The sequence below is a fragment of the Diabrotica virgifera genome, chromosome 1 (genome assembly GCF_917563875.1).
Source record: "Diabrotica virgifera virgifera chromosome 1, PGI_DIABVI_V3a".
NCBI classification, from domain to species: Eukaryota; Metazoa; Arthropoda; class Insecta; order Coleoptera; family Chrysomelidae; genus Diabrotica; species Diabrotica virgifera.
Genome location: NC_065443.1, coordinates 127,132,024 through 127,145,419, shown reverse-complemented (window position 1 = coordinate 127,145,419; position 13,396 = coordinate 127,132,024). Strand labels below are relative to the sequence as shown.

The following is a 13,396-nucleotide window of genomic DNA, read 5'->3' as shown; positions in this document are numbered from 1 at the left end:
GATACGCTGTGCTTGTGGAAAACTACATCAAAAAAGGAAGTTGCTTACCAAAGATTAGTGGAAAAAATTAGAGAAGTGGAGCATCTAGCTAACAAGGACTATGTAATTAAAAAAATTAATAACATGTGTAGCAGTTTTTGGAAAGAATTAAAAAAGATCAAAGAAGCATTATCTATCTGTTGACGACATTTTTGGGTTCGCCTCAAGGCATGCCTTCAGTTTTTCCGTTGTGTGTAGCCGCCTTAAAGTATAAGACGGTTTGGTAGTAATTTGACACTTCAGTGGCTTACACCTTACACCAAAACTGTTCGGAAGGTGGTTCCTCCCCATGAAGATGGCTGAGGATGTTCTTCCACACTTATAAATTTAAAAAATTTTAAACTCAAAAATTTAAAACCACTTTCCACTAAATTTAAAAAAAATGTTAAAGATTTACTCTTAAGAAAAGCATATTATTCTATAAATGAATATCTGGAGAACAAACTGCAGTAGCTTCATATTTTACTTGTAAAGATGTTATTTTATATATTTTATGTTTTGTCAATTTTGTTACACTGTGAATATTGTATTATACACATTAAGGTTTTTTTTTATACTGAATTCTGTAGTGACATATCCTATACATTTATTTTGAATGTCTTAAAGGATCAATAAAGTATGACTATGAATATGACTATGACTATAATTTTACATAGTACATGATGTTAATCATTTGAACTTAAGAATGTTTGTGTAGTACAATTTGTTTTTGAACCAATCGATTCTTCCTCCTTCCAGTTGGGTAAGTTTTTTGACTGGGGTGGACGTTGTCACCACATAAGACTGAAGAGAATATGGCCAGACGACCTACCACAATAATACTTAGAGAACCATCACTGGACGGTACCTAACTCATGTTAACCCCTTCGATACGGTGATGCACCCGTGAGCATCATGCTTGACTGTCCGCTACATACAGTGCTGCACACGGGTGCATCATAAGCTGACATTCGCCACTGGGTAAGCGCGTGAATCCGTATATAAGGTGTGACGTGCTGTATGACGATCCAGCGCGAAGGGGTTAATTGACTTACATACCATTTACTTATTACTTTGTATATAGAGTAGATTGTAAAAATGCAGTGTATAAAAAAATTATATATTATAGGTCAGTTACTTGTTGTTGTGTTCTTGTATTTGCTGATGATGGTTCGTGTTGGGCCGAAACACCTCCTGTTTTAAGATTTCACATTTTAATACAAAATTTTTGTGGTACATTATTAGAGTTTAGTACTTTGTCTCTTTTTATTTTACTTAAAAAAAAAACATAATGTCTGGTTACTTTTGCTGGGTCAGTGTATTTAACATTAGAAAAATGCTACAAGCAAAAATTTTTAACTTTAAATAAAAGCTATTATTAATTTTCAGGTGGGAGGAGGAGAAGAAAGATGATGGTGTCAAATGGACATTCTTGGAACACAAGGGGCCTGTATTTGCCCCAGATTATGAGAGACTACCAAAGGATGTCAAATTCTATTATGATGGAAAAGAAGTGGCATTGTCGGAAGAAGCTGAAGAAGTTGCAGGATTCTATGCAAAAATGTTGGATCACGATTACACCACCAAAGAAGTATTTAACAAAAACTTTTTTAAAGACTGGAGAAAGGTTTGTTTTTAATTTTTTTCTGATACCGGGCTTTATTCGTGGAGATAATCCCTGACTAGTTTCTGACCAATTAGATAGATATCTTTATTTCCAAATAGGTAACCTAATATACAAATTTAACTTAAATACACTTTTACATATAAACAAAGAAAATCAATCAATACAATGATTCACAATAAAAAAAAAAGAAAAAAAATTAGGGATTAATGTCGTGCACTGGTGCGGTTAGATATTAGTTTACAGGTTTTGATTGCCCATTACTGATTTTAAAAATTAACCAGTTGGTTAAGAATAACCAACACAAACAAAAAACTTCACAATTTACAGCATCTGACAGCATAGTGCTTGCAGTGACTAAAAATCGGCACTTTAGTCTATGAACCAAATTGACCTGTTTCTGATTGATCATGAACCAATTAGAAAGACTACTTGAACATCAAGCTTTATGTCAAAAGTCCCTTATTTTTAACAACTTGAAAGCTGAAAATGCAACTTCACATGCTAATCAGTCAGAAACCAGTCATGGATTGTCTCCGCTAACGAAGCTACAAATTTACAATTAGATTTAGTGTTTTTACTAGTACTTGCAAGTTTTGCTTTCAGTACTCACTTCATCCATTTGGTTTCTTCACGATATGAAATGTATAATTTTTCACAATAATTATTGTGTAATTTTTGACTTACTTAAAAATATTTTTTTTGAAATCAACAGGTAATGACAGATGATGAACGTGCCCTTATAACTGACCTGAAAAAGTGCAATTTTAAAAAGATGCATGCCTATTTCATGGATGTAGCAGAGAAAAATAGGAACAGATCCAAGGAAGAGAAAAAGGCTTTGAAAGAGAAGAATGAGGCTATAGTCAAAGAGTATGGTACTTGTAATATTGATGGGCACAAGGAAAAGATTGGTAACTTTAGGCTGGAACCTCCTGGTCTTTTTAGAGGTAAGTTTAGTATTCTTCTTCTCTAGTTGCTATCTTCACTTCGAAGGTTGGCAATTGTTATTATCATATATTTCGTCTTGCTTATGTTGAGCATTGGTCCATATTCTTCATTTACTGCGTTCACTTTATTAAGCAGTATCTGTAGGTCTTCATTTCATCAGATTTGGCTAAAAGAACTGTATCATCAGTGTATCTAAGTTGTCAATGTCTCTCAAAGTCTCAATGAATAAAGCTCTTTGGACAAACCTTTTCCAGCTCTAAACTTTTCAACTTTCGGCACAAACTGACCAAAAAACCATTCTTTAAATAGTTGTAAAAGGTAAAGCATTGTGTGCAGTATCCTTTAATGCACATGTTTTTTTTTTCACTTTCTGACACACATTGGTGACAGTCTATGAGTTACTTGCAGCAAAAAGCATGATTAAAAGTTCTTTTTTATCTTGTAACCTGGGGTAGCCACTTCAGTTGCTGAAGCAAGTGATTTTTACATAACATCTTAAAACTTACTCTTCGTTGATTCTAAAGTGTTTTCAAAAAGTGTGAATAAACATTTTTGTTCAAAATTATCTCAGCTGCATTTCTTGCTTGAAACATTTTTTTCTACTTAATACAGATTCTTGGTAAATCAAGTCAAAGTAGATCAAATACTAACTATAGACTGCACAGCAATGTCATATTAGCAATGTCATATTTTGATTAAAAGGGCACTTTGTGTTTCTTTATTCACAGGATGTATGTTATAATACACATTTGCCCAATTTCATCAACGATACTTAAATATTTAACAATTACCTAAGTGGGTTTAGGTATTTCCTAACTCTAAAACGGATTTCACCATACGATAATAATTGCCTAAACAGCTTAAGCATTATCTTACGGTAGGATACGGTTTTCGATCTCCCTAAACTTTAGGTATTACTTATCGTTGACAGTCAGGTTATATTTTTACAATTTTGAATAATGTACTTGTGACGTTTGTCAATAATTTGCTTCTTACCTTAATTTTTCTGTTATTCTGTAATATTAGGTATATTAGTTGTAATTTTGTATTTTCTTTTATATTATTAATATAATATGTCTTGGAATATATAGAAAATCCTTTGGGAGTTTTAAAAGATGGCGGCATCTAAAAAGACGCGTGAGAGCGAGTCTGTAACAAAAGTGCAATTTTCTTGCTGTAAAACAAAATCTTTTAATAGCTTAATATGCATTAAGTGTGGTAATGCATTTCATAAGTCCTGTGCAGTGCGCGATTGGGCCGAGAAGGTGAAAATTATAGACGAAACAAGACTTTATTGCTGTGATTTCGACGTAGATCAAGCCGCCATGTTGCCAAAAAATACGAATAAGGATGACCATAAGCAGGTAGCTTTAAAAGACATGGAAAACTCCTATCTAAAAATGTTGAATCAAGAGCTTGTAAGCGAAAACAGGCTATTGGAAGAAAACTGTTCTTTACTCTGAGAAAAACTAGCAAGGTATGAAAATCCCGGTAAAAAAAACAACAACAACAATTCTACTTGTAAACAAGGTCAAAGTCCTTTCCTCGCTCCGATTCCACCGTCAACAATACAGACCACGGATAATCCAACAGTGCAGAAATCTACCAACGTAGTTGGTAATACAGATGAAGCAGACTTAGTTCGTATTACTAAAGCCAGAGATCGCGACAACAACAGCCGCGACGTGACTGACAACACGGTAGGAACAAGTCTGCAACCCAACACCCATGTATCTCTGGGAATAGCCACGGAAATCTTGCGGGTAGAAGAAGAAGTAGTGACAGATGAAGTTTTTGACAAAACAAACGATGATGTGACAGAGACAATAAATGAAAATAAACATAACCAAAATCAAAAATATGAATGGAAGAAGGTGCTATCCAAGAAAAAAAAGCATCCCTCACGTAAGGATACTAGGCCCGCTCCTAAACTGGGCAGAAGTAATGACTGCACTCTAAAAGCCGCAATCTCATGTCCATTGGAGTGGATATTTATATCCAGTCTCGATCCAAAGACTGAAGCCAAGGATGTCAGGGAGTATTTAGAACAATTAAAAATTACCAATGGAATTCAATGTTATAAACTACGGACCAAAAAAGACAACCACTGTAGTTCTTTTAAGGTGGGCGTCCCTTCAAATCACAAGGTCACCTTCATGGATGATGAACTTTGGCCAAATGGTGCTCTAATAAACCATTTTATAAACCTGCAGCGCCCCACTCTACCAAAATAGCTTTGAATGGGGTTATGGAGACTCACCACTGGAAATTTTTGCTGACGACCTCAATTAATATTGAAGGACTATCAGCAGATAAAGAAGACCTATTGTCTAATATGTGCAGAGAACATGGTGTCGATGTTCTACTGGTTCAAGAAACCCATAGAGGTACGACAAGCCGCAGACCAAGGATTCGGGGTATGAAGCTCATACTGGAGAGACCACACGACCAATATGGTAGCGCAGTCTTCGTCAGACCAGATATCGACGTAGCATCCACATCTCTAACAGATCAAAATGACATCGAGATCCTCACAGTGGAGATAAACTCCTGTACAGTAACGTCAATGTACAAACCACCAAACGCTGACTTTGCTTTTGAGGAACCGAATAACTTTCAATCACAGCAAATCAAATTCGTACTGGGTGACTTCAACTGTCACAGTGTCGCGTGGGGTTACAACGAAACAGATTCCAATGGCGAAGAACTAGAAAAATGGGCTGAAAGCATGAACCTAAAACTTATTCACGATCCAAAGCAGCCTGCGTCGTTCAACAGCGGAAGATGGCGCAGAGGTTACAACCCAGACAATATATTTGTCAGCGACAGAATTGGAGACCAGGTGACAAAAATCGTTGGAAGCGCTCTCCCAAAGACACAGCACAGACCAATAATTTGTCTTTCCAACGCGGCAATCAGATACGAAATTGTTCCTTTCAAGAGAAGGTTCAACTTTACTAAAGCAAAATGGGAAAAATTCTCTGAAACATTGGATCAAGAAGTTTCCCAGCTAGAACCTTGCCCTGATTCATACGATAAATTTGTAGAAATCGTAAAGCAAGTATCACGGAAATTTATCCCTAGAGGTTGTCGAACTGAGTACATAGCGGGGCTCAATGAAGAATCTAAACCCCTACTTAAAAGATACGAACAGCTATATGAAGAAGACCCTTTCTCGGAAGCGACAATACAGGCTGGGGAGGAAATGTTACATGCGATATCCGCCAACAGAACGGAAAGGTGGTGCAAGCTGGTCACGAGTCTGGACATGAAACAAAACAGCAGACGTGCCTGGAAGCTGATTCGGAATCTTGGCAACGATCCCGCTGCTCCGGCAGTCAACATGACAGAAGTCACACCCGATCAGATAGCCCATCATCTTCTAATGAACGGTAAGACGACATCAAGAAAGAACAAGGTGAGAGCTCAACGGAATATCGACGAAGAAAGAGATGTTCTAGGTACCTCTTTTTGTCTAGAGGAGATGAGAGGCGCGATCCATCAAATGAAAGATAATAAAGCGGCTGGCCTGGACGACATACGAACAGAGCAAATAAAGAACTTTGGACTAAAAACCGTAGAGTGGCTCGTAAAAATGATGAATTGCTGCATCCGTACATTACAAATCCCCAAAATCTGGAGAAAAGCTAGAGTGGTAGCCCTCTTAAAACCAGGGAAGGATCCGGCGGATACAAAGAGTTTTAGACCTGTATCTCTCTTGTGCCACCTTTTCAAGGCCTTTGAAAGAATGATACTGAACCGGATCGCAGAATATGTGGAGACTAAAATTATTCCAGAACAAGCAGGATTCAGACCCGGAAAGTGCTGCTGCAGTCAAATTCTTAATCTCACCCAACATATTGAAGATGGTTTTGAACGGAAGGAAATAACAGGAGTAGCGTTCATAGACCTAACTGCCGCCTATGATACAGTTAACCATCAACGGCTACTCGCAAAACTCTACGAAACTACAAAGGACTTCCGACTAACAAGGTTAGTGAAATGTCTCCTCCAGAATAGACGCTTCTACGTAACGCTCCAGTCCAAGAACAGTCGGTGGAGGGACCAAAAAAATGGGCTACCACAGGGAAGTGTCCTCGCGCCGTTTCTATACAACATATACACCAACGACCAACCCATACACCAACAAACAAGGCAATTTATTTACGCTGATGATACAGCGGTGGCAGCTCAGGGAAGAACCTTCAATGAAGTCGAAGTGAAGCTGACAGATGCCCTGGGAGACTTAGCTCTATACTATGATAAAAACCATCTGAAACCCAATCCCACAAAAACCCAGGTATGTGCTTTCCACCTGAGAAACAAGCATGCCCGAAGGTCGCTGGAGGTGGAATGGCGTGGTCAGATGCTGGAACACAACAAGACGCCAAAATACCTTGGCGTCCGTCTGGATAGAACTCTGTCTTACCGATACCACTGTCAAGATGTTAAGAAGAAAGTAAGTGCCAGAAATAATATCATCCGCAAGCTAACTAATACAAAATGGGGAGCACAACCACACACTCTCCGCACTTCTGCCTTGGCATTATGTTTTTCGGCCGCGGAGTTTGGAGCACCAGTATGGGCAAACTCTGCTCACGCAAAGAACGTCGACGTGGCTCTAAATGAAACGGTCCGTATAATATCGGGTTGCCTGAAACCGACACCTATCGAAGAGGTATACCCCATTGCTGGAATTGCTCCACCACCAATCAGGAGAAAGGTCACGTCAGAGGTAGAACGGAAAAAGCAGGAGACGGACCGAAGACACCCCTTATATGACCACCAAACTCAGCCAAGCAGACTAAGATCTCGGAAAAGCTTCCTGAAAACATCAAGATCCATCCCCGAAGCGCCAGAGACGCGCCGAATACACCTATGGCAAGCGTCAACTACTGCGACACATTTTCCTCCCTCGGAGGAAATGGCTGCTGGACACAATTTACCGTATCCGACTTGGAAAGCGCTAAACAGACTAAGAACCGGCGTTTCACGTTGTGCTAGTAACCTGAAAAAATGGGGATACCAGGAGGACGATACCTGCGACTGTGGCGCGGTTCAGACCAGCCGGCATCTACTATCATGCACAGAGATGAGAGAGACCTGCACAGAACAAGACTTAATTATAGCAAATGACAGGGCCATCTATGTGGCCAACCATTGGAAATACAGAATTTAAAGTTGTTGGTGTTCCGGACACGGAAAGTAAGTAAGTACCACTGGAAAGTGTAAGTCCTGCGCAAGACAAAAATAATATAAATTATAATAAGACATTTTATTTATTTATTTAACGGAAAATCTCCTTTTTACAATATAAAGATATATAAACATTTTTAACACTAACCTACTAACAAGTAAATATATCATAATAACATATTACCTACATAAAATACTTAAAATATATAAAATACAAAAATTACATAAATTACACAAATACTCCCTCAGTTGGTTCCTAACAAATAAATATATCACAACATATTACATTAAATACTTCCTCAGTTGGTTCTTAAACCTGGTTTGACTAACTCCCAGCAGATCTGTAGTTTTATTAATTTCATTACCCAGTCTATGAAATCTAGGTATAGGACTATTATATCCGTAGTTGGTATAATGAAAACTAATTGAGAATAATGGTTTATCTCTAATATTTACAGTGTTTAATTTAAAGTTGATTAGCTCCAACAAATCCGGGCAAGTTATATTACCCTCCAAGATTTTATGAAGAAATAAAAGATCATTAATAATTAAAGTTTTTTCAATAGACAACAACTTTAAATGATTATTTATTCTCTGATAAGAAGAAAATTGAGGCATATGTAATCTCCACCGACAAGTTTTCAAAAACCTATTCTGGACTGCTTCCAAAGATAAAATATGTGATCGATAATGAGGTGACCACACTGGTGAAACATACAATAGGATGCTGCGTACTAAAGATAAATACAAAGTCCTGAATGTAGAAACAGAAAATTCTCTAGAGTTTCTAGTTATAAATCCTAAAGTTTTCAAAGCTCTACTAGTAATAGATCTTAAGTGTGAGATAAATGTCAAAGAACTGTCAAAAATTACTCCTAGATCCTTGATTTCCCTAATTTTCTCTAAAGGAACAGAATTAATATTATAAACAAAATTTACAGGATTTGTTGATCTTGAGAAAGTTATTGTAAAACATTTGCGTGGATTTAAAGACATGGCATTATTGGTAGCCCAATTAATAAAGCAATTTAAATCATCTTGTAACTTGAAACAGTCAGATAATTCAGAAATTTCCATAAATAATTTCAGGTCATCAGCAAATAATAAAAACTTACAATATTTAAAACATGAAGCTACATCGTTAATGAAAATATTAAATAGTAAGGGTCCCAAATGTGATCCCTGTGGGACGCCAGAACTTGCGTTTATAGGAATCGAAGTAAAATTTTTTATTTTCACATACTGAATCCTGCATTGTAGGTAACTTTCCAACCAATTCACTAAATAGTCTGGAAATCCGATTTTAATGAGTTTTTGTAAGAGTAAATCGTGGTTCACTGTATCAAATGCCTTCGAAAAGTCAGTGTAAATCGAATCAACTTGGCACCTCTTTTCAAAGGCAGAAGTGATACAATGTTGATAAAGCAGTAAGTTTGTGTTGGTAGACTTACCACTCGTAAAACCGTGCTGTTCGATCAGAATATTTTTACAATACCATGACAAGGGTTTATATAACAACAGTTCAAATAATTTAGGTATTGCAGAAAGTAATAGAAAAAATTTTATTCAAAATTTAGTTTTAAGGTTTTATTTATTAATGTTTTGTCCATAAAAATAAGATTAATGAGCTGGAGGCTTTCATGACTGGGAGAGAACCGGATGCACTCTGTCTGGTTGAACACTGGCTATCAGATCTGGAATACAGGTCCTTAAGAGTCTCCAATTTTCTGCCAGCTTCAGCCTTCTGCCGAACAAACTGTAAAGGAGGCGGAGCAGCCATTTTAATAAATAAAAACATTCTCTTTAAAGAGTGGCATAATGTAAAAGATCTGTCCATACAGGGACAAATTGAATTATGTTGTGCATATATTGAAAAATATAAGTTATATTTATTAACTGTATATAGGCCTCCGTCAGGCTCTTTTAACATTTTTATTGAAGTACTGGAGGGAGCTTTACAATCACTTAACCCTACTAAGAAAATCTTGATTCTTGGGGATTTTAATATTCATTTTAATACAGATTCTCCTCACTGTACAGAATTATGTAACCTAATGCATAGTTTCGGTTTTCATCAAAATAATTTCGAAGCCACCAGACAGAAAAACTGTCTCGATAATGTTTTTTCCAATTTGGATCCACAGGACCTTCAGCTACAAGTTGTTGATCCTGGTATATCTGACCATAGAAGTATATACCTGGAATTTGCCTTAATGGGAGGAGAACAATTTTCTGATCCTCAAAAAGTGTTTTTTAGACCCATCACTGAGAGAGGAAGATGCTTGTTCTTCTCTATGATAGAGGACATTTCATGGGACTTTATTAAGGACACTAATATGAATGCGAATAATAAGTTTTCCTATTTTGTTCACATCATTTCCAATGCATTCTTGACCTGTTTCCCGGAAAAGTCTTACTCTAAAAGAAAGGGTCAGGCGGGTGTGGTGAGTTGGTTTAATGATAGCTTGAGAACAATGCGTGATAATATTCAATTTTTTATAGAACTTAATAAACAGCTTGATGCACCAAATTACCTACAGGAATACATAAAAAATATTAAAAATGAATATCGGAAGGCAATAAAAGCAGCAAAGAAAGCTACCAATGACCAACTAATTTCAAACTCTCATAACCCGATTAAAACAATGTGGAATATCATTAATGAGTATAGAGGCATCACAAAAACTGAAACTAATTCTAATATAACACCTGATCAATTTAATCATTATTTTTTAAACATTGCCTCCGAGCTGCATAGCCGTACTCCTGCACCCCACAATGACCCACTCAACTATGCACCACCTTATGCTGAACATATGTTTGAATTCCAACCAGTCTCTTTTAATGAGGTAAGAGATATTGTGAACTCTCTCAAAAATAAAAAAAGTAAGGACCCATTTAATTTAACTGTCAGCTTAATCAAAGGGATAAAAGATCTAATAATATGTCCTCTGACCAAGCTCATAAACTTATGTATAGCTGAGGGGGTTTTTCCTGAAGTTTTAAAAACTGCGGTGGTCATTCCGGTTTTTAAAAAGGGAGAGACAGATCAAATGTCTAATTACAGACCTATCTCTCTGTTACCTATATTCTCGAAGATATTTGAAAAATGTCTTGCTGGAAAAATAGCAAGTTTCTTTGAGTCTAACGGGCTCTTCGTTGAATCTCAATTTGGCTTCAGAAAGGGTTTGAAGACTGTTCAGGGTATTTTGAATCTTGTAACATACATCCAAGATGCTTTTGAACAAGGTAACTATGTGTCTTCCAACTTTTGCGACCTAAGTAAAGCCTTCGATTGTGTGTCCCACGAAATTCTTACTGCTAAATTGAGTAAATATAACTTCTCAATCTCCAGTATATCATTGATAAAAAATTATTTGACGGACCGCTGTCAGAGGGTGAGATTTGCAGGTGTTGAATCGGAGAGAGGATGCTTGCGCATAGGAGTTCCTCAGGGCTCTGTGTTGGGTCCCTTATTATTCTTGATATACATCAATGATTTACCACTTTCATGTCAAACTGCGCATTTCACTCTCTTTGCAGATGACACAATAATCTCATCCTGCAGTAAGGATTTGGTAACAGCAGTGGGGAGTTCGTGGGGTTCAGTGTCGGAGGCAGAACAATGGTTCCATTCTAATAGGCTGTTTCTCAATACAACCAAAACACAGTCCTTACTTTTTTCAACTAGAAATATTCCTGATGAACTGGACAATGCATCCTGTGCTAAATTTCTTGGTGTTTTGCTGGACCCTGGTCTGATATGGGATGCTCATACCACCTCTTTAGTGGCAAAGCTATCATCAAATACATTTTTGCTTCGTGGACTTTCATCCTGTGTTTCCGCTTCCATACTAAAGCAGGCATATTTTTCTTTGTGTCACTCACATATCTCCTATGCTATTCTCGCATGGGGCCATAGTGCAGGAGCGAAGGATGTATTCAGACTGCAGAGAAGGGCCATTCGCATTGTCGCAGGCTTGCCATATAGAGCCGATTGCAGACAAGTTTTTATAGATTGGAAAATATTAACATTACCTTGCCAGTATATATATGATAATCTTATATATGTAAAATGCAATATGCATAAATTCCAGACTCATGAACAGATTCATAATATTAACACACGCTTTAGAGGGAACCTTGCCCCAAAGTTTCGTAGGTTGAAGAGGTGCAGAGATGGCCCATCATGTCTGGCTATACACTTCTTTAATAAATTACCCCTAATAATTCGAGAACTGCCCTTAGATACATACAAAATAAAAATCAAAGAACTTCTTTTGGTGGGTGCTTACTATTCTCAGGAGGAATATCTCGGGGCTACCCTGTTGTGATAGTCCTACAGCTCTCTTAAATGTTCTGTGTGCTCTTGTGTTTTTATGCTAATATTCTAACTTTGTGTTAAGTATTTAGACTAGGTGATAAAATTTTATAGATTTTACTTATTAAGGCTATGGGTACATAATTCGCAAATATTTTACGTGTATCCCTACTTTTTCTGTCTTTACACGGCAAATTACATGTAGTAAAATTCACACTGGTGTGGATATGTAAACATTACTAGAATGTCATTCTACTTGAAAATGTCATAATTAATTTAAAGAGATGGCTTTTGAATGTTCTTGGATAACTGTTATTTTTATAATTGCAAATTATTAATTCAGTTAATAAATGTGATAATTTTTTCACTAACTATGTTTTCAGTGATTGTAATAATTTATTTGTACAACAAAAACTAATAATCAATCGAGAAAAGAGGAAAAGTGTTAAAGTGATTTTTTAATAATATGTTGTTATTTTGGAACGCTTACAATTTTGAACATCTCTAACAACAAAATACTTGGATCACAGGATATATCTGATGTATTCTCTGCTTGGATCTTTCACAAATAATACACAATAAATAACTTTTTATTAAGTTCACGTCTTAAATCAATTATTTATCAAATACACTATATATCAATAATATTTAATCAATTTCTCAAAATATTCCCGATGCAATGTCAAATATTTAAAATTGTCACTGATTGTCAGTGTCTGACTGACAATATATGCTGACAATATTATATTCGGTTGAGTGCGTTGTAAGACAAAGACAGATTTGGAAAATATTACCACGGCATTGTGTTCATTTTTTTCAAATCCTGAAAAAACCAATAAATATTTTTGAAAAATTTAAACGCAGAATGAAAGACTAAATTATTACCGAGGGCCGAAAGTCCCTTAGAATAAATAAAAAGTTTATTTTGAATGAGATATTTGAATTTAAAAATCACACTAAATTTTCTCTTAGTTTTTTCACCCCTGTAACTTATTAAAATAAACATTGTAGAAGTTCTCAGGGACTTTCGGCCCTCGCTAATAACGTAATCTTTCATTCTGCGTTTAAATTTTTCCAAAATACTTATTAGTTTTCTCAGGATTTGAAAAAAATGAATCCCCATTTGAATAGCATTGCAGCCGAAAATACGTTCCGATCCTCTTAAGTGTTAGCTTGCCAATGTATTTCAATGATGCATTTTAACAGACTTTGACTTCTGTAAATACTTTGTATATTGACATCAATAAACTGAATTGAACAGGTCTATTGGCAAAATTATGTAGTCT

General features: G+C 36.3%; 1 protein-coding gene across 2 annotated transcripts in view; it reads left to right on the top strand.

Moving 5' to 3' along the window:
- Positions 1–13,396, top strand: part of LOC126880430 (DNA topoisomerase 1) — a 58,546-nt gene that overhangs the window by 29,716 nt on the left and 15,434 nt on the right. For both annotated transcript variants that reach the window (XM_050644283.1, XM_050644292.1), the window contains 2 exons: positions 1,408–1,645; positions 2,358–2,592. In XM_050644283.1, the coding sequence (XP_050500240.1) occupies positions 1,408–1,645; positions 2,358–2,592 (473 nt within the window). The remainder of the gene's footprint in view (positions 1–1,407; positions 1,646–2,357; positions 2,593–13,396) is intronic.